This window comes from Notolabrus celidotus, chromosome 11 (assembly GCF_009762535.1).
Source record: "Notolabrus celidotus isolate fNotCel1 chromosome 11, fNotCel1.pri, whole genome shotgun sequence".
NCBI lineage: Eukaryota > Metazoa > Chordata > Actinopteri > Labriformes > Labridae > Notolabrus > Notolabrus celidotus.
In genome coordinates, this window is record NC_048282.1 from 7,487,133 (window position 1) to 7,513,025 (window position 25,893).

The 25,893-nt window shown below is 41.6% G+C and overlaps 1 protein-coding gene across 4 annotated transcripts in view; it reads left to right on the forward strand.

Annotated features, from left to right (window-relative positions):
• agrn (agrin) overlaps positions 1-25,893 on the forward strand; it is a 349,201-nt gene that overhangs the window by 188,475 nt on the left and 134,833 nt on the right. For all 4 annotated transcript variants that reach the window (XM_034695805.1, XM_034695804.1, XM_034695803.1 and 1 more), the window contains one exon: positions 8,623-8,838. In XM_034695805.1, the coding sequence (XP_034551696.1) occupies positions 8,623-8,838 (216 nt within the window). The remainder of the gene's footprint in view (positions 1-8,622; positions 8,839-25,893) is intronic.

The window sequence follows — 25,893 nt, forward strand, 5'->3', positions numbered from 1 at the left end:
CCTGTCTGCAGTCCTCTCTTGTCACGTACTGAAAATATTTGGAGCATCTTGAAACAACAATTACAACAAATGAGAACTGTTGAGAAGTTAAAATCCTGAATCAGACAAGAATGGGACATTTCACTTTCCCTCACCAGAAACTGGTCACCCCTGTCCCTAAATGTTAACAGGGTGTTGTTAAAAGAGAAATTAGTGCAATACAGGGATAAACATGCCCCTATATGTCAAGTTTTTGCAACATGCTGCTGACATCAAATTGAAATGAGTTTGATTTCATCATACATCCAGCTTTAATATTTGGTTTGATGTATTTGTACTATTTTTTTATTAAATTTGGGGTTTTAGTGATTTGCAAACCCTCAGATTCTGTTTTTGTTTACATTTTACATGAGGTCCCAACTTTTTTGGGAGATTGGGTTGTAAGAGAAGAGGATAAAATGTGATCCCCAAAGCATTAAATGAAGAGTCATAAAACGAAGGTCACAGCAAACAAACAAGCAGAGCAAACACAATCTAAAGATGTCTGCTTCAAAGATTTGTGAGGATATAAACATATATAAACCACCTGAGTGCACGACACAAAGTTTCCACTCCCAACCCGCGATGAGTTCAGCTTCTCTGTACCGATTGCATCAATGGCTGTTTCCATAGCAACCGGTCCCTTCACCACGAAGGTCCTCTGGCTCAGCTTCACTGATAGAGAGGCTAAAACCCTCTTACAGGGAGGAGGAGAGGGGACTAGACGGTGAGAGGAGAGGGCTGTTTCAAGCCGGCTGGGAGAGGAGCACATCTGTATTACTTAGCGTCAGCTGCAAAGAAAGGCTCCCTTTATTAGGAAGTAAGTGGAAGATCTCCCCGAGGAGTGCTCCCGCGTAATGAATTTAGACTCATTCAACATTAATGTGATGTCGCGGCGATGCCACCGCGCCGTATCTCCCTCCATCAACTTCCGCTTCCTGATTCCCTGACAGTCAGTAGGTCATTAATCAATGAGGGAGCCACGGTTTGCCGATTTAATCTGATGGTAGGACAATTGGCTCCACCTGAGCGAGTTATTCAACACATTTGCCATTTGTGCTTCACTGCACCGGCTGTCCTGGATAATTCAGCCGCTATTCTTGTCACCCGTGTAAAGTTCAGGATTGTTAATTATTCATGCACACCATTCCTCCACTTCCTTATTTTTCCTTTCCTCCTCTTGTCTCCTTTCCTCTGCAGCTTGAAGCAAACAGCTGTGAAATAGTGCACAAGCCTGACAGGTATAGAGAAGAGAGGAGAACGGCGTTCTTTCCCTCAAGTAGCCATTTTGAGTTTGTCCAGGCGATTCTGTCAAGCCTTATTGGGTCTGGACGCGTTCATGCTTGCCACAACAGTCCATTTCTACACTTTTCACTTTGTTTGAAGTAAATGCAACAAGGCAGCCAAACAATGAAGCTGATAGAGCATTTCAACACAAACAGGCTTGTGAGAACATTTTCTCCACAGGGAAGAAACATTCTCCCGGTAATAGGAACTTCTGTTTTGGGGCATATGTATTAAATCTTTGTTCATCCAGAAATCAGGCTTTATTATTCTGTGGATTCACACGGAGGCAACCATCTTCTGACGTCGAATTCAGTTTGAAAATCTATCAAGTTGTTGTCATTTCATTGATTTCTATTTATCAGCAACAAAAGAGACAACAAGAAGTGAAAACATTGGGTAACAACAGGGCACGTTTAAGCTAAAGCATCACATATGATAACACAGCAGCCAGTGGTAGTCAGAACATCTAAAGCACTGAGCAGAGTTAGCTATAATCAATCAATCAATCAATCAATCTTTATTTATATAGCGCCAAATCCCAACAAATGTTATTAGGACTCAGTCTGATCTCATCATAATCCACCATGAGCAGAGCACTTGCAGCATTTAGCAAGTTACAGTGGCAAGGACAAACTTCCTTTAACAGGCAGAAACCTCCAACAGGACCAGACTCATGTTAGACACACATCCGCTGAGACCGTGTTGGAGAGAGGGATAGAGAGAGAGAGAGAGATGATAGTCTTGAGACGGAGAGTAGTATTTGTAGCAGCTGGAGTCTGGCATGTCCACAGCAGCTGGACATTAGCCGTTACATAATGGATAGGGAAATGTGTTGTTTTACTTGAAATATGGTCCAGTGTATTTTCAGGTGTTAATCAGTCAAGATGTGTGGCATCATGAGGAATTTAAAATCTTAATTGTTGTGTTTTGTAAACCTGAAACAAAGCAGCACAGAATCCTTGCAGCATGTGAGCTCTCCTCCCTGAGCATGGTGTCAGAGGAGAATACTCACCATGTGGATATAAGATGTAGCTTTTCTTCCACCATAGAAGGAATCATACACTATTTAAAAGGTGGGATTGGATTTGAGAGCAGAGGGATCCTCCATGCTAACTGTGTCGAGTTCGCATGGTCGGCGTGGTCAGAAAGGAATCTTTTCTTTGCGAGGAACATGTGCTTTGATCCTCTAAAGAAATGAACTGAATCATCTTAGTCTCACACTGAATTTTGAAGCATCACAACTGGCAATAGAAACGAGGAGAATTGCTCAGAGAACTATGCCAGACTTTCTTTCAACTCTTAAACCATGACATTTCCTCTCAGTGGCTTTAATCACAACAGTGTGATCCTCTCCTTTCATAACCCACTGATGCATTGAGAGAAGTCTTAAGGCTCCCACTCCGTGTCTTATTTAATGGATGAGCCGTCGGAACGCAGGATGAAGTGTTACCTGGACAAGACGTTCGCCCTGACAAGCGCAAACTGGACATGCTGTCTTTTCTCCCCAATGGGATTTTCTTTCTCTCCCTCTGCTTCAAAAAAAGAAGGAGAGAAAGCTTGGCAGTGAAGCTTTGAATGCTTCAGGGATAAAGATTACCTTACACTCTAACATGTACAGGCAGGCATGCACCTGTACCTGTGCACACACATGGTCATGGCACTCAGAGACATTTGTACAAAGAACTGCAAAGCTTATATTCATGCTGGAAGTGGCTTAAGTTTAAGTGTGCTCACTCAATACAAGGATACAAAATCACACACCTCTGCATGCACTCAAGAACTGTTTTTCTGAAAGCTTCCTAAGTGCCTGCAAAGGTGTTTCTAACAGGTCAGAATGATGGATAATGTGCTACTTTTATGACGCTTCCTTTTTTTTGTTGCATTTCTTGAACCAAACAGTAAAACGGAACAGTGGTATTAAATTTAAATTTCATCCTCTCTGAGATATTGCACTGCAGTGTCAATAAAGAGCACAGTATGACGTGCAGCTCATGCAGAAGCTGCTTTCCTGGGAGGACACACCAGCAGAGCAGACTCTTTAACCCACACAGGATACACATTTCCATATCTGCAACACCTTCACAGATCAAATGAGTGAAGAAAATCTCCAAAGGTCGTTCTTTTTTAGTCCCTGTTGTTCTCATTAGAAGCTCGTCTGTTGTCTGAAAATGTCTATAAAGACTTTTGGAAGTCTAGTAATGGATGAGTGGGAAGTTTCATTTTTATACCTTATGTATCCAACATCATGAAACTATTTTTGTTGCTTTTGGTTGAGGAAAAGTTTTACAGAGAGGAATGTATCTATGTCAGGATGAAGTGTCTTGAACATAACTTACATACAGTGACTATACTCACTATAATTCAAATCATAGACTGTATAAATAATGGACGTAGTATCAGTGACATCACCCATCTGTTCCTGAGCGCTGTTTTGAAGCCAATCCTTGGCGGGAGCCATATTGGTAACGCTGAACTCAACCAAACTTAGTGTGAAGTAAAGAGGTGGGCTTTGTGCCTCTTTGCCAACAGCTACAGCGTTCCCGCCTGTCAGTCAAGTCAGTCATGTCCTTATTCGGGCAAAACTCGAAATCTTAATATCTTCTGAACAGGCGCATTAGAAAATAATTCACCCATAGAGCAGTTAGCTATGCAGAGCCAAGCCGTTTTTTGAACCAGACTGTAAACATGTTTATTTCTGCTGTAAAGATCGTCTTTTTTTAAATTGGTTTGTATGTGGTTTCTGGTGTTTCTGCAGCCAGCCTCTAGTGGACGCTTGATGAAGTGCAGTTTATCACATTTCCGCATGGGTTTCATATTTTGAGACCTGGGGTTGCCGCTTGATTCAAATAACCTTTGAAAATGTAGACACTTGTCATAATAACTTCACAAAGAAGACTCATTAAGTTCCAGTCATAGAAAGGACAAAAAATTCCTGTTGCACTAGTATACATCTAAAAGATCATGACATCTGTAACTACACTAAATCATGTACATTGTTCAGAGTTTGAAGGTATTGAAGTCACAGACCTTCATGCCGTTGCTCTGCCAGGCAGCCTGCAGCGTGTCTGTTTTATTTTAGAGCCCAAAGTGTGAACGAGTAACATAAACTACGTTTCAGTTGAGTGCTCTACCTGTGGGAAAAGTTTAACACTGACTTCCTGGAAATAACATTTCATCTCATTTGTTTTCTTTGTAAAGTAAACCTCTCTGTCTTCAGGACATGTCTATCACATCCTCCTTGTTTTCATCCTGCGGTCTGCTCTCCCAGAGATTACCTTTCAATCAAAGTGGGTCAGGGCCAGAAATTCATTGTTAACAAAGTTTTCTTTTCTTTAATCTAAATCTGTCGGTGTGGTGTACCTGTCTTTTCAGCCTCACTCCATCAGGCTGTTATATGAACTACCAAGAGTTCCTTCCTGTTCAGAAATCTGGAGTGTCAAATATATCTTTTCTCAGGTATCAGTAGGATTTCTCGCTGTAAAGAATTCCCTGCACATTAGGTATGCAGTTTGTACATTCAGTCCAGAGCTTGCACTTGATACCTTCACTTTGACAGAACTCTCAGCTCTGGTGTCAGTCTTTTGTCAGTCAGCTAAGCTCCAGGCTAGAGTGAGATTTCCTTATAGGAAAACATTGCAGAAGAGATGTGGTTACAAACAACTGCTGGCATTCATGATGTTTGTGCTCTCTAGGTGGTGTGTTCATTGTCAGTGTTTACAACCTGTATTTATTATGTTATTTTAGTAAGACAGCACAATATCACAGAGTGCACAAAACCTTTGAATATTACTCACATCAAACTTATTTCTAGTCTCATAGAAAAGTTTCTGGGTGAGCTCAGAGAGAGGTTATTAAAATCTGATTCCTGTACCTCAGCATTGGTGCATAAAGATGGACAATGCACATGTTTGCACAAAAGTGAAGCCAAAATGCCCTCTGCAGAAGGGGGTGATGTATTGCTGGTGGAGCCTGTTCCAACCACCACCTAAAATAATCACTTAACATAATGGTATATAAATAAAGATTGATCATGTTGGTATACAGTCGAGGAGCCAACTATATGAAATGCCAGAAATATGTCTTTGACTTGGGTGTGGAAAATATAACAGGTCACAAACATAGACTGTATAAATAATGGACATAGTATCCCTGACATCACCCATCTGTTCCTGAGCACTGTTTTGAAGTAAATCGTCGGCGGAAGCCATATTGGAAATGTTAAACTCAACCAAGCTTACTGTGAGGTAAAGAGGCGGGGTTTGAGCCTCCTGGCCAACAGCTACAGTGTTCCCGCCTGTCAGTCCAGTCAGTCCAGTCAGTCATGTCCTTATTTGGGCAAAACTAGTAATTTAATATCTTCTGAACTGTCGCGTTAGAAAATAATTCACCCCCCATTCAGAGTGTGCCGATAGAGAAATTAGCTAGGTAGACCCAAGCCGTTTTTTGAACCAGGCTGTAAACATGTTTATTTCTGCTGTAAAGATCGTCTTTTTTTAATGGGTGTGTATGTGGTTTTCAGTGTTTCTGTATCCAGCCTCAAGCGGACGCTTGATGAATTGCACTTTGTAACACTTCCACATGGGCTTCATATTTTGAGACCTGGGGTTGCCGCTTGTTCACAAATAGTGCTGTGTTTTGGAAGTCCAGAGCTCCTGTTAGTTGGATGCACTCTTAATGTTTTGGCTTCACTCATGGGGAGCTGTCATATCATACATCTCTTTAGTCACATACTACTATCAATCTCCTGGAAAACTTTCACTCCTCCATCTCCCGGATAATATGTCTATTTATATTCTTCACATTCATCCTACCCATTTACACTCATGCGTCTATATTTGTCCTTATGTGTGTATAGCACACATCACCGAATGTGCACCGCTACTGGCAATACATCTGTCTGCAGTTTGCATATTTACCTTTCTTACATATCCCATCATCTATTGAGATTGTAACCATAGTCATAAGAACAAAGATGGCTTATACTGATCTCAAGACAGCGGTAAACATAAAAAGAAAGTGATATCAAGCAGAGTCAGCGTGTAGTGGGGTTATACATTTGATCCAGTTATTTCAAATGTGAAGTTTCTGGATTTTTTGTTACAATTTTAAACCAACATGAGGTTTATTTCCTTAATGGCTGACTGTATAAAGCAGAGGTTATACATGTTGTACTGTGAAACACAGCGGATGCATTTCAACACAGAAGGATCAGTGTTGTTTCTTCTTCCTGTCGTACTATCAGACCCCCTCCCTCTCTCTTGTACACATCTGACACAGTTCCATTGAATTTCACCTGTTGTCACTCTTATGTAGCTTCGCCTCTGAGCCATTCTCAAACACAAACACACGCACGCACGCACACAGACACACACACACACACGCACGCACATACAGACACAGATATAGACAAGAAGCGTGGTGTGAAGTGATGGCAGAGCAGCGGGCCGGTCATGACAAAGCCTCCACGCTAGCACCTGACTGCATGTGCGTGTGTGGGTGGGTGTGTGTGTGTATGAGACACCTAATGCCTACACCTCTCAGACACACGCAGACTGTCAGGAATACAGATGCATTCATGGATAGCGTTGCACATACACACACATCTACACACACACACACACACACACACACACACACACACACACACACACACACACACACACACACACACACACACACACACACACACACACACATACATACACGCATACATACACACACATGCACACTTCTTTTCCCCCCGGTACAAAAGAGAGTGAGCTCAGGTAGCTGTCAGGCGCTCTCCCACAGGGAACAGTGGGCAAGTCAAAAACAGCCTCCTCGCCTGTCACTCCCCCCTCTCTAACCCACACACACACACACACACACACACACACACACACACACACACACACACACACACACACACACACACACACACACACACACGCAGAATCACACTGAGCATCAATGTGAAGAGAGAGACTGGATGAGATGCCTTGGGCAGATGCTGGACCAGTTGTCTAAGCTGGACACAATGAGTTTGTGTGTGTGTGTGTGTGTGTGTGTGTGTGTGTGTGTGTGTGTGTGTGTGTGTGTAGTGTCTGTCTCTTCATCCACCACAGCAGAAAGCCACCTGCCAGCGATTCATGGTGGACATGCCGCCTTGCATTTAGTCCTGGCCTGGAAGCCAGCGATAAGAAGTAGCTGTGTGTTGATGTGTGTGTGTTAGTGTGTGTGAGTTGGTGTGTGTTTGTGATGTGTGTTTGTGATATTCATATCCTCAGTGCTGACACTACTTGTTCGCACCTCCAACTAAGAGGACTTCTTTAGAGTGGACTTTAATGTGCTTTCATCCATTGATTTACGATCAGGTTGGCTACCTGTGAGAGCTTGGCATCTCTTTTAATGCCCCCCCACACACCACCGCCACCAACCCTCTGGTGCTGAGGCAAGGACGTCACGCCAGCTGGCTGCCAAACAGCCCTCAAAGTGGGCGCAGAGCCACAGCAGCTGTAGCTGCCACAACACGGGTCAATTACTCTCTAAGTCGATGTTGTGTACACACAACACGAGCACATACGCACACAGGCGCTCCTCGTAGCTCTGCACGTTCAGCAGCCTCTCACAAAGTTTACATTTTGCTGTTTCACACCTGATCAAAGCCGAGGACTCGGTGGGAAGTTCAGGATCAAAGTCTGAAAAGTTGTTGTTGCTTCACTTGTGCAGCCTTGAAGTGTTTGGCTAACCTTGGTTTGTGTCCGTGCAGCCATGGTTTCTGTTTTTTCTCGGCTGGTGGATCATTGATGTTTCAAAGCCTGCAGACTCTGCAGAGCATAAAAACAAAGTTGTCCACGTGGCTGTTGCCTGCTGCCTGTACATTCATTTTAATGTTGCTGCTGACTTTTAAGGATTTTAACATGAAGGCTTTCTGCAGTAGGCTCAGTACGGGTAGCAACAAACTGTGCAGCTCTGCATGGCTGGACAGATTCTCTCTGAATGAATGGAGAGCATCTGTTTGCTTTACGCCAGGATCACACTTAATCCCTGGTGCATTTGTGTTGCTGAACTGTGTGGAGTTCTGCTCAAAGACCCCGATGACTGGCACATACTGAGATGAATGTGTTCACAGGCATGGAAACATAAACTTTCTTTGCAGTCCTTCTCTGGAAGCTTCTCTTCAGATAGGTGTGGAGAAAATAAGTTGTTTGGTTTTTACATGCTGGTTGTGCAGCAGGATCATTGAATCAAATTAAATTGAAACTCGTGCAGTTTTTTATTCAAATGTTTCCACATGAATCCTAACCCCCTCTCTTCTTTTTCTTTCTTCATTGGCAGGCTGCAGAGGGATGCTGTGTGGCTTTGGCGCTGTGTGTGAACGTGACCCGACAGACCCCACCAAGGCGGAGTGTGTCTGCAAAAGAGTGGAATGTCCATCGTTGGTTGCTCCTGTGTGTGGCTCTGATTCATCCACCTACTCCAACGAGTGTGAGCTTGAGAAAGCTCAATGCAACACACAGCGACGCATCAAGGTGCTGCGCAAGGGACCATGCTGTAAGTACCATCAAAGGCCAAAACAACCGCTCTCACAGACAGCAGGTCATCAACACACTCACGCAGTCTCTTTTGAGTCTATTTACTTAAACACAAAAAATGTTTTCCGCTGATGCTAAGTGCATTTAGTGTAAAGATGCTAATGAGGCTTGACTGATTTTCTAAGGCAAAGACAGCAAGGTAAAGTTTTTAGCCTTGATGTTTGAAATGTGTTGGTAAGAAACCACTCCCCCGCACTCCCTTTTAGATGTGACTGAGTATATCTATCTATTCTTCCATTTAAGGTTTTATTTCCCTGTAATGTGCAGATTAAGGTGCTGCAGAGTGTCTCCATATCTGGTTTATTTGACCTGTTTTTCTGGACTAATAGCACAGCTCTCTGCTAAAACTGTGAAAAACACACATTTCCAAGTACTTCTTCACCTTAAAAGCACCCTCCTAGTTAGCCACCGGAACATTTTTAATCCGACGCTGCAACAGCAGGAGGTTAGATTTGCATTAGAAGTAATTTAAAATAGCTCCAATATGGCTGCAGGCAATCAGTAAACAGTAAGTACAAAACAGGCTGATGGGAAATCAGGAGTGAGAATGTACTCTAACATAGAGATTCAAGTTAATTTTACAAGAGTTCTAAGAGATACTAAAAAAAAAGAAATTTCGTTCTTGTCGCCCACTTAGGAGCTCGTTAGTTCGGCTGCTTAGTAATCAGCAATAAGAAGCAAAGCGTCATAGTGTTGTGAGGCAAAGGCATCATTAGTTAGAAAATTGCTCAAACATTTTTTTGTGCAGACAAAGTAAACTTTTCTGTTTATTTTCTTTCTCATTGCAATCCATATGAGCTGCATGGTGGTGCAGACCTTAGCGCTGCTGCCTCACAGCAAAAGCTTCCTAGTTGACATCCTGAGGCCTCTCTGTGTGGAGTTTGCATGTTCTCTGTGGGTGTGTGGGTTTCCTCCAGGCACTCTAGCTTCCTCCCACAGTCTGTAGACATGCTCCTTAGGTTAATTGGTCACCCTAAATTGCCTGTAGGTGTGAGTGTGAGGGTGCCTCCTGTCGATATGTGATTGGCTTGCGACCTGCCCAGGGTGACCCGGCTTCTCTCCCAATGACAGCTGGGATTGGCTCCGGCCCCCTGTGGCCCTGAACGGGAAAAGCAATCTAGATAATGGATGGATGGATGTGTTCAATATTTACGAGGCGAAGGAAGATGAAGTTTGTGATTTAGTTATTTCTGTATGCTCACAGCTGAATGACAAAAGTTGTCCTACATTGCAAACAGCGGGGAAGAATTGGCTGTTCGTCTGTTTGGATGTATTTATGAGCTCACCTCTCTCCAAACAGACGGATTCATATCAATCTTCAAAGACTTCTGAAATGACCAGGATTTTTTTATGTCTGCAAGTGTTTTTGAAGTGTTACCATTAGTAGATACAGTTTTTTTTTATCATTTAAGAGATCAAATTGCTGCCTTTGATCCAGAAAAGATCAATCACTGAGAGTCCACCGAGGCTTCAGTATCTCAGAAAGCTGTCTGACCCCAGACTGACACCTTCCATTAAAGTGCTGTGAAATCTCAATCTAAAAACTCTGAGGTGTGGGGTGAAGAAAAGCCTGAAATCCCACTGAATGTGGAGGGTTTTAAGTTGGGACGCTTTTTGATCTTTGGGACAGACAACTAGATCATTATATTCAAAGCTGCACATCTCTGAGTTACGCCAAATTGCTTCTTATTGTCACTAAATGGATTTCTATTACACTCTGTTTTAATACAAAAGGCTTTTCCTTCCTATCTTTATCCCCCAAATGCTAAAACATGTCCCCATTTTGTTCAAACTATTGTCTTTCCAATATGGCTTCACTCCCAGTGCTTAAGCACCACCTGCACCATCACAAACAAAAAAATGTGCCACTTACTGCCCCCATTGGTGGCCATCCAGTGTGTATTTTATCCCCCTGCCCCGGTGGGTGCCCATGCTCCTGCTTCCCCTCACATTGCTTCCCACTAACCAAAAGCCCATCAAGATCCCAGGCTCTGAGGGGAGTTGAGGATTCCTGCCAAAGCTGCAACATTGCAGCAGCCTCAATAATAACTATAGTGTTTTTGTCAGCATCGTGCCCGCCTGCCAGTGTGGGCCCACTGCTAATTCCAGGGCTCTGATTACTGCGCCTGCTTGGACCTGGCACTAATAGCAAGCTTGGTGACTGCTCTCCACTGGCAGAGCGGAAAGAGATATAAAGGACAGAGAGAGGACAGGAGGAACAGAGAGTACAGCCGCGAAGCATCTGGAGAGGGAAGTAGGGATTAACGTTCAAAGAGGAATGAGCTATGAAACATTTAAAGAGCGAGGGGGAAGCAAGAGCAAGAGAAAAAGTGGTGGAGTGAGTGAATTGGTGAACAGAAAGCTGGCGAAGATTCAGCAGAGAGAGGAAGTATCGCAAGAGCTGTAATGATGGCCATCTAAAGCGCCATAATTACCACAGGCAATCACTAGCATAAAAATAAAGATAGAAATAATAATAATGATGAAGCTAATGATAGTATTGCTGATAATAGCTACTTGTTCAACACCAGAAAAGAGACTTCGCTCTCATCATGTCACATCTGAAGCAAAAAGTCAAACGCAGTTTTCTTTTCATTTCTCTGATGCTCCGATTTTTAAATAAGCCGTTTTTAATTGATGTTAATTGTAAGGCAATTTTTATGTCAGCCTTTTTACACAACCACTGAATACAACTGCAAAGAACACGGAGCCCAGGCAGTAGTGCCTCAGTACTTAATAGAAGTTGTATTTAGAAGCTAAATCTTCTGTAAGCGCTTGGTGTCGTTGCAGTAGTCTTGATATCTTCTGTTCTTTTAGCATAAAAAAGGAAACACAAAGAAGCACGTATATTTAGATTATGAGTAAAACAAAGGCTGAACTCTTACAACCCAATTTGAATTTGACAAAGCAGCACCTTATGAATGTGTTCTTGTAATGTCACCAATACAATCTGTGCCTGAACTTTCAAAATGAAAAGCGATGATTATGAGAGAATAAGAAACATTGTGACAGTCAGAGACAATATGGCTCATAAAATGATACTTCACTGATTAACATGGGGGTTTGAGTGCAAGTTTCGCTACCCCTGCCGGTCCAGATGCCTGTTGGCTAAGGTAAAGGCATCCCCTCAGAGTCTATCACATGGTCACTATTTAAGTCTTCATTCATATTTTTGAAGTAGTTATTTTTGGGACATAAGTTTGCTGTTAAGTTCAATCATTGATTGTGAAAAGAAGTAGGAGACACATTGTGGTAAGTAAGGGCGCTTTGGAAGTAACTTAAACATGCATTTTTTCAAATAGCCAGCAGAATATAACCCCACTGGTTGCAAAGTAGTTCATGTAAGTCTACCAGAAAAAAATGCATACCTCTCAATTAATTCATTAACACTAGAAAGGCCATGGGGGTCATTTTGACTGTTTTCACATTTATATGTTGTGTAACTTATTTAAATTAAAGATTTACTGTGCTGCCGGTTCCTGACTTTTCCTAAAGTTGTGTTGAATTGAAACTGAGAAAAATAGGCAACTCAATTTTGGCAATTATGGCAAAGAGAAGCACAAAGAGGGATGTGAATGCTGTAGAAGCTGGACAGTTGTTCCAGGAATTAGACATTGCAGACCGGCGATCTGTTAATCTGTTAAGAAGCGGATAAAAGTGACTCAACGTTTCATATAAATATATGTATATTTTCCTAAATATATATCTTAAAAAATAAACAGAACATTCTTTATACAATGTATTTGTCATAACAGATAATACAATTTGGAATCTGACAGTCAAAATGACCTCTCATGGCCTTTTTAGTAAAAATCAAATTCTGGCCCTTCTAGTGTTAACACATTATATCTATGACTACAGGGTTTATTGTCTTAATAGCCTGTTTTAAGTCTTCATCAGAGCAGCATAAAGAGATTTTGATCCCATTTATATTAGAACTGATGACAAGCATGTATGTTTTTGAACAGGATCATCTGCATATGACCGGTCACTAACACAGCAACTACTAAATCCCTGTAAAGATGCAGCAATGCTCCCCTTCCTCTTGTTTTGACGCATCTTGATTTATTAAAACAGGTTTTGAAATCGCTAAATCACCAAACTGGAGGCTTCAAACAGCAGCCCACAAACCAAAGAGTTATCATTGAGGCTACATCCATAATGATCGTGATGTGGACAATTTTTTGTCCAACTAAGGCTTCAAATATTTCCCTTTATTAGCTTTGGGCCTCAAAAGAGTGAAATTTGTATTCACTGTCGCGCTGTGGCGGAGCATGCTTGGCTAGGTTTGGAGCTGCATTCATAAAGGTTACAGACACTCTTTTGATGGCAGCTTTTGTGATCTGCTAAGAGCTCACACACTTAATCCTAACTCCATATCTTGAATTGAAGTCACACGTGCTTTTAAATGGAAATCAGGATATTAGTTTTTGACTTGAAGTGATAAATGAGCGTCCTCCCAGGCCCAGAAACTTAAATCTATTTCTGCTCATGGTTCCATCATCTCTTGACCTAAGCAGGTAATTTAGTTTTTGTTTTTCTGTGTGTTGCATTGAATCCAGTGCAAGCAGTCACAATTAACTGTGTGACTTCTGTCATCTGTAGATTTATTTACCTTCTTTCATTGCAACAGCCTTGTTGTAAGCTCCCACACATGGCAAACGCACTCGGCAAATTGTTAATAGTTAATAGACAGCATTCAGAGAGGCAGCCAACCAAAGAATCAAAGACTGGGGGGATGAAAGGTTCAGCCAAGTTGTAAGCTGTGGTCTAAGATAATAGAAAGACAGTTTTGTATTTGTGTTGTGACTGAAAAGAAGAGCATCTGTAGTTACTTTCTGAATGAAAGTACAGGGGGTTAATGTACAGGTGACAGAGTGCAGGATGCTATAGGTGGATGTCAGCTCTTGTGTGTTTATGTGAGAAAGAGAGAGGGTGTTAGGAGGTCAGGGCAATCCGACTGACAGATTCTCATTCTCTCACTGCCTCCAATAAATTCAGGTGGCACTGAGGGTCTGGACAGGTCACTCTAGCTTAGATTATGGAGTTGTCATGGCTAATGGAGGTAGAGAGAGGCAAAGGCGGGAAGGAGGAAGAGCAGGAGACGGCGCGAAAGGAGAGAAAGAGAGTCGAATGAGAGAGCTTTTAACTTTAAGAATTGTGTGGGCGTTTGGATCGGCGCTTTTGTGCACAGCCTCGTTTGACTCATTCGATTTGAATGGTGGGTTTTCATTGGGCTAAGTGAATTGGCTACCGTTCTGAGGAGCCTTCATGTCCAATACAGATCAACTTAAGAGTTTTATCTGACTGCAACGAGTGCAGCCACACAAAAACAGATTTTTCTCACAGATTACCCCTCTTTACAAGAGCTGCTGGTCTTTGGAGCATGTTGTCTGCACAAAATACAAATCTGAGGTTGAAGGTCTGTTTTTGTGATCGGGAGGTGAGGAGGCTACTGACATCCAAGGCATGCTGACACATCTGCGTTTCAAAATGTGAGCGTTTATTGAGCTCAAACATGATAAAAGACAAAGACAGAAAAAAACATTCAAAGTGAAAAGTTCAATTCTTAATTGCATCTTAGCTCACTTCCAAACACTCAGGCATTTAAAGCTCCTGTGAGAGGTTTTAGGCTGGTTATGAAACAGGCTGAAATTAACCATAATACCTCTGTCTGAGCTACAAAAGCAAACAAGAACAAGCAGTAACAATGGTGATTATATATTGTAATTTTGTAAAGCCAGTTTCTACTGCAAGGGGGAATCAGCCCACTCAATTGACAGAAGTGCCCCTTTTTACCTTTTCCACAGCAAATATTCACAGTGAATGATGTGTTCGACTCTTAGAATGAAGCAAAACATGATTTGCACATGTGCAGCACAAGAGCAGTCAGGACGTTAGAGAGATAATTTTGTCCACAGGGGTCGCAAAAACCAGCACAAAGAGAAAGTTGCATTTGTAACGACTTTGTTTGAAAAGTTTGAAATATGTTAGTAATCTAGTGAGCTCAGGTACAAACAGACCTTTCACCAATAAAGCCCAGCTGAAAACGCATAATTTTTAACATAAAACTTCATTATTCAGTGTTTTAATTAGTTTATATAAGTGGTCCTGTTTGTTGTGGAAAGCAAGATAACTCTTGGAATAATTCATCTCCTGATTAAAAACGTTCTGAATTATGGAAACTGAAGAAATCACAACATTAAAAAAAGTGGAGCAACCACAGATTAGTTTGTTGCAGCCGCTTCTAACACACTGTCTGAATAAGAAAGTTTCAGGTATAGGCATCAATAAAACAAGTTCACTCTGTTTTTATTGGTTTTAATCAATAATGTTCTGAAGAGGAGGAGATCTTTGCAGATGAGTCTGCTCAAACCCAAACGAAAGATAAACACTGAAGGGTTGTTTTTCAGACAAGTTTGCAAGGTTTGCAGCCTGCCATGCTGACGCTCCAGCATTGCTTTGGTACAAGGACCACTTTAAAGAGTACAGATATATGATGTATGGATTGCAATTGATCAATGAATCAATCATTTTAATCTTGACTCAACGTTAGTCTGTGGGCTGGAATCAGTGATTTTCCTAGCTCCTATAGGTAAAAGCATCTCCCTCACCAAGGTATTTGTTTGGATTTGAGATTGGCAGCCTCGCTCAAACAGCCTCTAAAGTGGCAGTCATGTGATCAGACAGGTTTCTATCATACCCCAGGTTAGCCTAATGTGTTAGAAAGAGAGAGGAAAGATACACTACAGCAGTTAAGCGCCAAGGTAACGGTGTAAGTCCCCTCCTGAGGGCTGAATAAAATGACCCTCATGTCACTGAGGCGTGGGCACTTAGTTGCCCCCAGTGCTCCTCTCTAATATCAACATAACCCGGCCCTTAATGGTTCAGACCAGCTCTGCCAGCTTCTTTATTATCATCCCTTTTTGTTCTAGATGGATCATTTAGAACGGGTGGGGTCATATTTCTGACAGCCGAACGGGCTGGCGGTGAGCAGATAATGGCCTCTGATATTATTGAAATTAAAAGAAGACGATGCTTTTAAATTGGCCCAGCAGGAGAGTGTGATAACAACACAAGGAGGGAGGAAAAAAGTGGTCAGTTAAGAAAAGTAGGAAATCAGAGGCGGGGAGAGAGAAACAGCCAGCAGCAGCACTTTCTGGTTCAGCGAGACAAGAGACATTTGGGCATTGTGTGAGTGTGAGTGTACGTCAAAGTATGTGTGTGTGCGGGCATGCACACACTACAATCAGCAAGGGAATGTGCACCATGTTGGCTCTCCTAATATTGAACTTGGTGCAAAGTGGTAAATACACTCCCTCTCCCAGAGAGAGTGCTGCAGAACTCATCTTGTGTGGTCACTCTTGTGGAACATGGACTTTTCATTCTTTCTTTACTTTCTCTTCTTGAAGGACTGCAACAAGTAATGCGAAAAGAGGTGTGTGTGTGTGTGTGTGTGTGTGTGTGTGTGTGTGTGTGTGTGTGTGTGTGTGTGTGTGTGTGTGTGTGTGTGTGTGTGTGTGTGTGTGTGTGTGCGTGTGTGCATGTGATTGTGTATGCGACTGGGGTTCGAGAGGGTGATCAATGCTCCCATTGATTTTATGCGTCCGTCTGCATGGGAACGTGTGTGTTCTTGAGAGTTGGCCTTAAGCACGACCGCACTGCCTGCTACTTTATCAGTCCACTCTCCTCTCTCTTTCTTCCCCTCTGTGTGCTTTAGAGAGGGTTTTTATCTCTCCAGCCCCGACACACTCCTGTGTCCTCACTGTGAAAGGAGAAAGGCATCAGTACTCCACACCTGCTGCTCTGTCTGCTCTAACATACTGCAGGCAGTCAGACCCAATACAAGGGGATGTAAACCTCTCTATCTAAACACAAACTGCGACTGGGACTTTGAACTTATAATCTTTATTAAACACTTCAGAGCTCAAAGTGATTTGAAGCAGTTCTTTCCTTTTCAGTGAAGTTTACCTTTACCTAACATATCTGTATTTGCAAATGTTTCTTGGTCACACTAACCACCAAGATCTCATATATTCTATTAGCATTATGTAGGAAGTATTCATGATTAACCTATATCTGCAAGATGTTCACTGTATTTGGATTTTTGGAGCCCTCTAATATTTTCCCTCCAGTGAAATGTTTGTATTTGGATTTATTTCTCCTCCCTGCATCTCAAGCATGATTTGCATTTTATATTTATTCTTTGAAAACTCAAAACACTTGGTTAATGTTTGAAAAGAATTTGCTCTTGGCAGTGGCGTGTGGTTCATTAGAAGTATTTTCAAAAATACATACTTGAATGAAAAATCATTTTGTGGTATTTTTGTGTGATGACTAATCAAAAAGTTTAGAGCTTCCCATGGCGAGCCCTGATTCATTGAAACTGGAAAGAAAAAGAGGATTTAGGATGGAACATTTTCCATCAAAGGAATTTGCTGGAGTTTGCAAGAGTCCCCTCAGTCAGGCAGATTTATCATCCATTATGTTAGCCAGAAATATCTTGGACAGGTATACAAGACTTTGCACAATTTTGTTATCTTGGACATTTTTTTTTAAATTCCAGCATTCATCTTTTTCTGACTTACAATGATGACACCACTGAAGGAATCTGTCAACACAATTAAAGCCTCATCATCCTAAATGGTGCTCATCAGAGCAGCAAGTCAGCAGCTATGGGTTAAATATGTATCTTTATTTATGTATTAGAAATAATCTGAAATAGTGTATAGATTCATGGCTCATCTGTAAGTGAGTAGTCCTTAATTAATCCATCAAACAGCTTTATTATTTTTCTGGAGGCAACTGGTTCGACTAATAGCTGACAGCTAACGGCTAACTATCGATTCAAAGCCAAAATATGTAACAGAATATTAGATTCGTACTTATTAAAAAATGATGAACTTTATAGAATGTTTCAAAAAAGATAAGAAAAGTAAAAAAACAGAAAGAATAAGGAGACAAATAAAGAGTTTTGTTTTTTAGCTTGTTTGCTTACCGTGGTTGGTAATATAAGTGATGCCCTGAAGCGGCTAATTTGCCTGTAAATTGCTACACAAATTTAAATTCTGAATAACTGACGAGTCTAAAGGCAAGAAAACACTAAAAAAAAAAGTCAAAATCGAACACAGTTTATCGAACACGGCTCATCAGGGGATTATAGAGTCGGAGGGTAAAATGTGAAAGTGGTTTTTTGAGTGTTGCTATTATCTGGAACTACAGTCCCGGCTAATAGCTTGTGGCTTTGCTACTACTTAGATACAACATATGACCAACATTTTAGGAAAACTGGTAAATCTGGTGCGGACCAGCAAGGGAGACAACTTTTAATCATTCAGTTGACTAAATGCTCACATACCTAGTTGATACTGCAGCCTTATCAAACAGTCCCTCCAGGAAGTTGCGATTTCGCGATCGCAACTATCAACGCAAATTCAACCAATCAGCGCGATTTTTTTGCGGCCCTGCAATTTTTTACAATCACCGCAACTTTCCTGCAAATTCGACCAATTACCTTAATCTCAGCCCCTGCATGTCATCGGTTTTGTCATCAATTTGACTTCCTTGGAACATAAACGTAAGTCCTCACTTGATCGGCTCTTTTCAACAATAAAACACGCACAGAGAACAGGTGAAAAGAGGGGACAGCAGGCAGGACAAGTGATGATAACAACGTTGTTATTTATAGATTGAGGGGCTCAGTGTCCGCTTGGTCTCTACCTGCAGCAGGTGTGCTTTATGAACCAGCTCTCCTCACCTCCATGCATCTGTCTCATCTTCATTGATGATTTTTACCCCCCCGTGTGCGTTAGTGACAAACACACAACCGTGGGGACGTCTGTTTACTATTTGATGTTTAACGTTGTTGCCATGGTTACCGTAAAAAGCTCTGCATCTACAGCTTGATTTAATCCAGTTTGGTGATACATCAGACACATTCAGTAAGTTTTGATCAACTCCTTGTCATCAAAGATGCAGATTCATTTCAGAGTGCCGTGAACTGACTGTGCATCAGTCGCAGCGAGGTGCATTCAGGGACCGTCGTAAATGTGCAATACAGTCCTTTCATGGCATTTTTCTGTGAATCAAGAGAATCAAAATATAGTCAGTGGCCACATCAAGAATGCTTTCTAAAAACAACTGTAATTTAGCGTATTTACTTGCCCCTGAGATGTTATTAGGGGAAAAAAGCAAAAAAAAAATCGCAACTTTCACCGCAATTTTTTCAAAAATCTGTCGCAAATTCAGGCTTTTTGGGCCGCAACAATCACAAAGAAATCCCACGAAATCCTGGAGGGACTGATCAAAGTGGTGAGCGTCAAACTGTAACCCAAAGCAGAGTAACGAAGAAGTGCCCTTTAATGTGACACAAAAAGTGATGGAAACAGTCAGACTATGTTTTAAATTGCATGACTGATTCAGTACAAACATTTACTCCAGAGTGTGGTGGATACCATCACCTCCCCATCAGTCTTAGGCCATTTTCAAGCTTAAACTTGCCCCTGTCAAATGCATCTTTCAGAAAGAAATTATCTGTGATAGAGTTCCTCTCATAAATCATAATACTCTGGTTTAGGCGAGGAGGTGGCTGGGTATAGCATACAGTAGGAGAAGTCTTTATTATGGCGATTGTCTTGGTGTCACTTGGTGCCACTCCAGCATGTGTAGGAGGGATTCCGTAACACAAACAAAAAACTCTGTGGAACAGTGAAAACTCACGGGGGCTTTCAGGGAACTTCCTGCTGCGTTCACAAGAGTAACAGCCATTTTTCCAAGGTGCTGGTGGGAAAAAGTCTGAGTAAAGTTGGGTGAATAAATTTAGGTCTTTGCGTTCACACATGAGGCTCACTTGGATAAATTCAGTAAATGTTCAGGGGTACAGTGTGTGTGTGAAAGGGGCTGAAGGCTGCTGCATTGCATAAGACATGCATGGAGATCCTCCTGTTGGGCCAAAGTGGTGACAGTGCTTCAGATGGTGATCGACTTTTTACTGCCAGTATTTATTCAGTATTCAAAATGGCCGACACAAACTATGTCTCCTGGGTCACAGTAGATGCATCCTGGCAGCGATCCTCCTTTTACTAAATGTATTTGCAGAGGCACATTAGTCTTTATTTGCATGTCTGCAGAATGAAAGAGATTTGGATAGTGGGGAATGAAAGGAGAAGGTAGAGGGATGAATAATGAATAGATGCTCACATGTAGGACATTTGTGCTCACAGACTTGTTTTGATGAGGAAGGAAACACTGTGTCCCTTCTGCCCTTCAGTTCACTCTTTTACAAATACGCTTTTGGGTACATGTATTCCTATCAAATCTAACACTTGATCCTGTTCACCTGTTGTTTATCAAAGGCTTTTCTTCTCTGAACTATTGTGGAGGAAAAGGCTTTTTCCCCGCGGGAAGCTAAACCCGTCTCTGGCCTCAGCTTGTTTCCCCAGCTGTATTTTCTGTCTTTTGTCTGCTGCTGGTCTGTGGTTGTTAAGGTGTCTGGGCCGGGCCGGGTAAAGCCCTGATTTATCCCCTTGCAGGGCGTCCAACGCTGGCTGAGCGGGAAGCTTTCAGGAAATCTCCTCCGAGCAAAAGCCTCATTCTGGAGCAGAGCAGGAGAGTCAGGGAATCACAGCCAAACTGCTTTATGTTCCCTTTTTACATACACCCTGCTCCTTATGCTCCCTCTTCCTCCTCCTCCTCTTCCTCCTCCTCCTACACTCACTCCAGCTCTGAGGGGCTCCTTTGTTACCTCGGTGACACGCCCGGTTGCTCCTGGTGACCGAGGCCTGGTGGTAATAGCTGTAGATGCTGGAGATGACTTTTGGCTTTGCTGGAGCAGATAACAGTGTTCTGCACAGACTTACCGCTGATTATTTATCTCTACCTCTGCACCTCTTTCCTCTTTCTGCTGGCTTTCTTTATTCAGATGTTCTCTCCTTGCCATCTTTTCCTTTCTCTCTTTTTCTGTCTAGTCAAAGAACTTCTGTCATTTTAAGCAGAAATGTCAAACATTTATGGGTTCGCTTTTTCAATTCAGGCTTTTTTACTTTTTATGTCATTTTTGAAGGTGAATTTAGAGTGTTTGGGTTTGGACATTTTTAAACTACAAGAATAATCAAGTCATTCAAACATCGGACTTCCACCAGATCTGTGTCAGGAATGGCCATTATTCAGCTACTTTCTTCCATTTTCTTCACCATTGCCTCAACTTTCCCTCCTCTCTTTGTTTCCTTTCTCCTTTATTTGGTAGCTCAGTGTTTTTGAAGTGGGGCTGTAAGAGGTACTAGTCAATAGTAAGTGTTTTACTCACCGGGGATCCCAGTCAGCTCTGACCCTTTGTTGAGAAACCTGCCAGAGAACCGAAACAGAAGCTATCAAACACTGCAGAAGTTCATTCTTCAAGGTCAGTTTAGTATATTTTAAGGAACTCCAACCCAAACACTGTTGATGTGAGTGTCCGCTCTATTTGGACATTTCACAGTCCTTCACTTTGTCGTCAACATGTGTCACTTTGATGTAAAACATGTTGACGCCTGCAGCACACTTAATTGGGGCTATAATGTACGAGTCAACCTGACTTCTGCCCGGTACACTGAGTGTGAATCATGTTATTTATGCATCTCATTCTGACATCATTTTAAGCACTAAATGCCAAAGATTACCCGGCGGACACAGTGAAGTCTGTTGAGTTAGTTATTTCAGCTCAGTCTTTAGCAGCTAACACTGTTATTTGAGAAGGTAAATATTTCATGTGGAGCATGGGTTGTCATTATGCAATAATGAACCGAACAAAACAAACTCTCCCTTTAAAGTTGTCTCATCATCCCTCCCGTCCTTCCACCCCTGTCCCTCGTTCCTCTGTTTATTAAGTCCATTTGTATCCATGTCCCTCTCATTTCACCTCATTCTCCTCATCTACTTGCTGCTAGACAAGACAAAAATAACTCAGTCATAACATTTTCTTTTTTTTCTTTCTCTCTTTCCCTTCTCTTCTTTCCTTTCTTTAAGTCTTTAAGAACTAAATCCCTTTCCACCTCTTTCTGCAACTCTCATTGGTACTATCATGCACACAGACCGACACAAACGCAGACAGTAATCTAATTTCTCTAGGCTGATTGCTGCACACATACACACACGGACACTCACACACAGACATGCACACACACACACACACACACACACACACACACACACACACACACAAACACACACGCACACACACACGCAGAGGGCGAGAGGTCATTGTAAATAACTTGGTTTTCGTGCTTTCATTTCCCTGGGGCAGCAACTCTTGCTTAGTATTCATAACCATAACATGCAGAACCTGACAGACTGACTGTGGGCATGAGAGTCTGTGTGTGTGTATGTGTGTGTGTATATGTGTGTATGTGTGTGTGTGTGTATGTATGTGTACTTATACTGTATTTATACCCCTTATGCATGTTCACACATACAGAGTGAAATATGCAGACACTCTGGGCATTTTGCAAACGGATAGATGGGGAATATACATTCTTGTTATCATCCTTAACCATGCACGCACACACATACATACACACACACACACACACACACACACACACACACACACACACACACACACACACACACATACACACCCACACACACACTTCTAAAGAGATGATAATGGGCTTTGCTGGAATCCTCTATCCATCTTTACTTGCTGTTCCACTCGTCTGCGACCACTGATACTTGTTAGACAAATCCCGTCTTCTTCATCCCTCCAGCACTCACCCTCTCAAAAACCTGCAGCGATTATCTACACACACACACACACACACACACACACACACACACACACACACACACACACACACACACACACACACACACACACACACCTGTTTAATACCAGACAAGGGCTTGTGTTTTGACACTTTTTAATGTATTTATGCATTTTTCTTTCTCCTGAATAATACATTGTTTATTTGCCATTTTCTCTGCGTACACATTCAGAGAGATGGAAAGGAGAGAGAATAAAAAGTATGAGCGGTGTTGAAAATATGAGAACTACAAACTCAGCAGACAATAGTGGGTGTTTTATTTTATTTGTGTGGAACAAGAATGGAGACATCCGACAGGAGCTGGACTTGTAAGGACCACATGTCTGCTGGTGCTCTTATCGTTCATATATGCATGGAGCTGTCACACAATGCAGAAATGTCCCCATGTTAAAACTGTCTGTCTCTGAATTCCACTGCAGTCAGCCACTTTTTTTTCATGAGGAGATAGAAGAGACAAGTTGGTGTCCACAAACAAAAAGAGATTTGAAGCACTAACAGCAGCAGACGATGATGACGAGATGATGAGGGGCACACTGTCCAACAGTCCAGACATAGACTCAGTGAAGGCACAGGCCTGATCCTAACCTCCACCTTAAAGCCCAAACACTGAACCCTCACAGACTTAACCTATGTGAGTGTGTGAGTCCTAGACCGTATAAAAATGAGGAACAGGATACACTATTATGACACATTGTCTGGAAACAGGAAGTACCATTACTAAATAAGAACAACAAAGCAGTATTCAGATGTCTCTCTTCTGTTACACTAATAATATGATAAATTAATTTCCTTAAATCAGGAGAGGTATCAATGTTAATCATTTGACTGAAACACAAACAACTCAATCCATGCCATAAATAATCGCTCTCTCTGTCTCTTATTCTTCTCTATCCCTCTTTCCAAACCCAACTCAGTCTCATCAGATGTGTGTCTAACATGAGTCTGGCTCTACTCTAGGTTTCTACCTGTTAAAGTAAGTTTTTCCTTGCCACTGTAACTTGCTAAATGCTGCAAGGTACAGTGCTCATGGTGGATTAAGATGGTATAAGAAAGAGTCTGAGTGGGTCTTTGTTAATAATATAATGTAGAGTTCTACGTTCTAGACCTGCTCTGTTTGTAAAAACATCTTGATATGACATTTGTTGTGATTGATTGATTGATTGATTGATTGATTGATTGATTGATTGATTGATTGATTGATTGATTGATTGATTGATTAAAAACCTCACCAGTGATGATGTCACTTATACACATATGTATCATGCTTCTGTAACTGTCCACTCTTGCTTAGTTTACACTGTCTCTCTTTAATGAATTGAATACCATCTCAATATTGCAAACTTTTCATAATATTCAGGGAGGCCGGTCTTTAACATTCTCCATGTCACCAAGTTCATAAAAAATAAGTCTATGTATAATCATAGTAATGGATAATCACAAAAATGTTGGGACTGTGTAAAATATTGATAAAAAATGATTTGGATGATTTGCAAATGGTTGAAATTATATTTAACTCAAAGTAGTGCAAAGACAACATATCAATCATTCTCATTTTTATTCGCATTAATCATCATTTTAAATGTGATGCCAGCAACAAGTTTCAAAAAGCTTTGAACAGGGACAAAAAAACACTGAAAAAGTTATGTGATGCAAAAAAGATTTGTAGGAATATCTCTTAATCAATGAGTCAAAGTATCTTTTCATGGGGATGAAAACAGATCCACTGTTAGCAGATGAAATATATTTTTTGTGCAGACATAACTATACTACAGTGGGACAGATATGACTGTACTACAGTTGGAGAGTGTGGACAGTACTTCAAGGTTCAGCTGCTCCAGAGTCAAACTGGACTCCAATGAAACTGTGGTTTACTAGACTGCCGGGCTGACGGCGAAGTTATTGTTGAGGATTATGTCGGCTTTGTGTTTCCCCTTTTCTCAATAACTTCATTTTTTAAAAGCAACAACCCAGACACTGCAGTCTGTTCTCTGTTTATATGGTACACACAACCAGTCCTGCTTGGCCATTAACTGAGGGAACATTCATTGACTGCTCTCCCTCACTGGAGTAAAGCTGTGTTCACATTGTGGAAGTGGAGGGTAAATTAGTCAGCCTTTGCTTTCAATGAGATCAATCAGAAAATCTAGAAGCAACAGTTTAAACTGAACAAACATGTTAAATATTCAAAAATGTAGCTTCTTCTGCAGAGATATGAAATATAAGTTTGGATATTCAGTCACTTGGATGTGTTCATGTTGGTCTGAGAATCAACTCACGTTGTCTTGCCTTGAAGCCAAAAGGTACCCTCACAGTGGTTATTGATCCAGACTCTGAGTCCTGATGGTTTTAAAGTTAGGGGTCTAATTGGACACCGATTTATACATCCGGGTTGATTTGAGTTCAGCCGACTGAACAAGAGGAGAGAAACCCGGCCGTGTTTAGTCATCGGGAGAAAGAGGGAAATGCAGAGGAAAGAAATGTACAGATGTGAAGATACTAATTTCACCAGGCACTTTATTCACTGAAGTGTGTCAGTCTATTGTTAACCATATAAAGTCTATTATGCATAAAGTACAGAACATCACAGTACATGACAGCATAAAGGAAAAAGGTTTCATGCCCACTTTAGCTCTTGGTAATTCATGCTTTAACTCCACTTTACTGCGGGTGGTATATACAAAGACTTCTGTTAACAGAAACTTTTAATGAGTTTGTACTGTGAGATTACTACTGAACTGCAGCCAGTATGGACAATTACAGGAGAAGGGCACGGCACTTTACCTTTGTTTCAATGATTTTCATAAGTCAGGTGGTTTAATTGACAGTAAGACGCAGTAAGAGGAGGTTTGCAACACATTACCTGCAATTCCTGCTACATAACAGCTCACTGTGCCCTGTAGTGCCCTGTAGTAGTGTAGTTGTTTTCCTCTGACAGAAAGCTAAGACAGTGCAGAAGTATGTTTTATAGTGGTGGACACCTGGGCCTTTCTAATTGCATGCTATATAATAGTTGGCTGCCATACGATATCAGTTTGTTGTGGTGGTTTGTCGATTGAATGCTTTTAATAGGTAGGAGTCCATTTGAGCTCAGTGTGCCTGTGTGATCACGTATCTTATACGGCATGAGTTAGATTTAAGGGTCAGAAAAATGAGACACATCTTACAAATAGTAACCATAAAATACCTGCTGTAACATCACCAAGTGGATTACATAA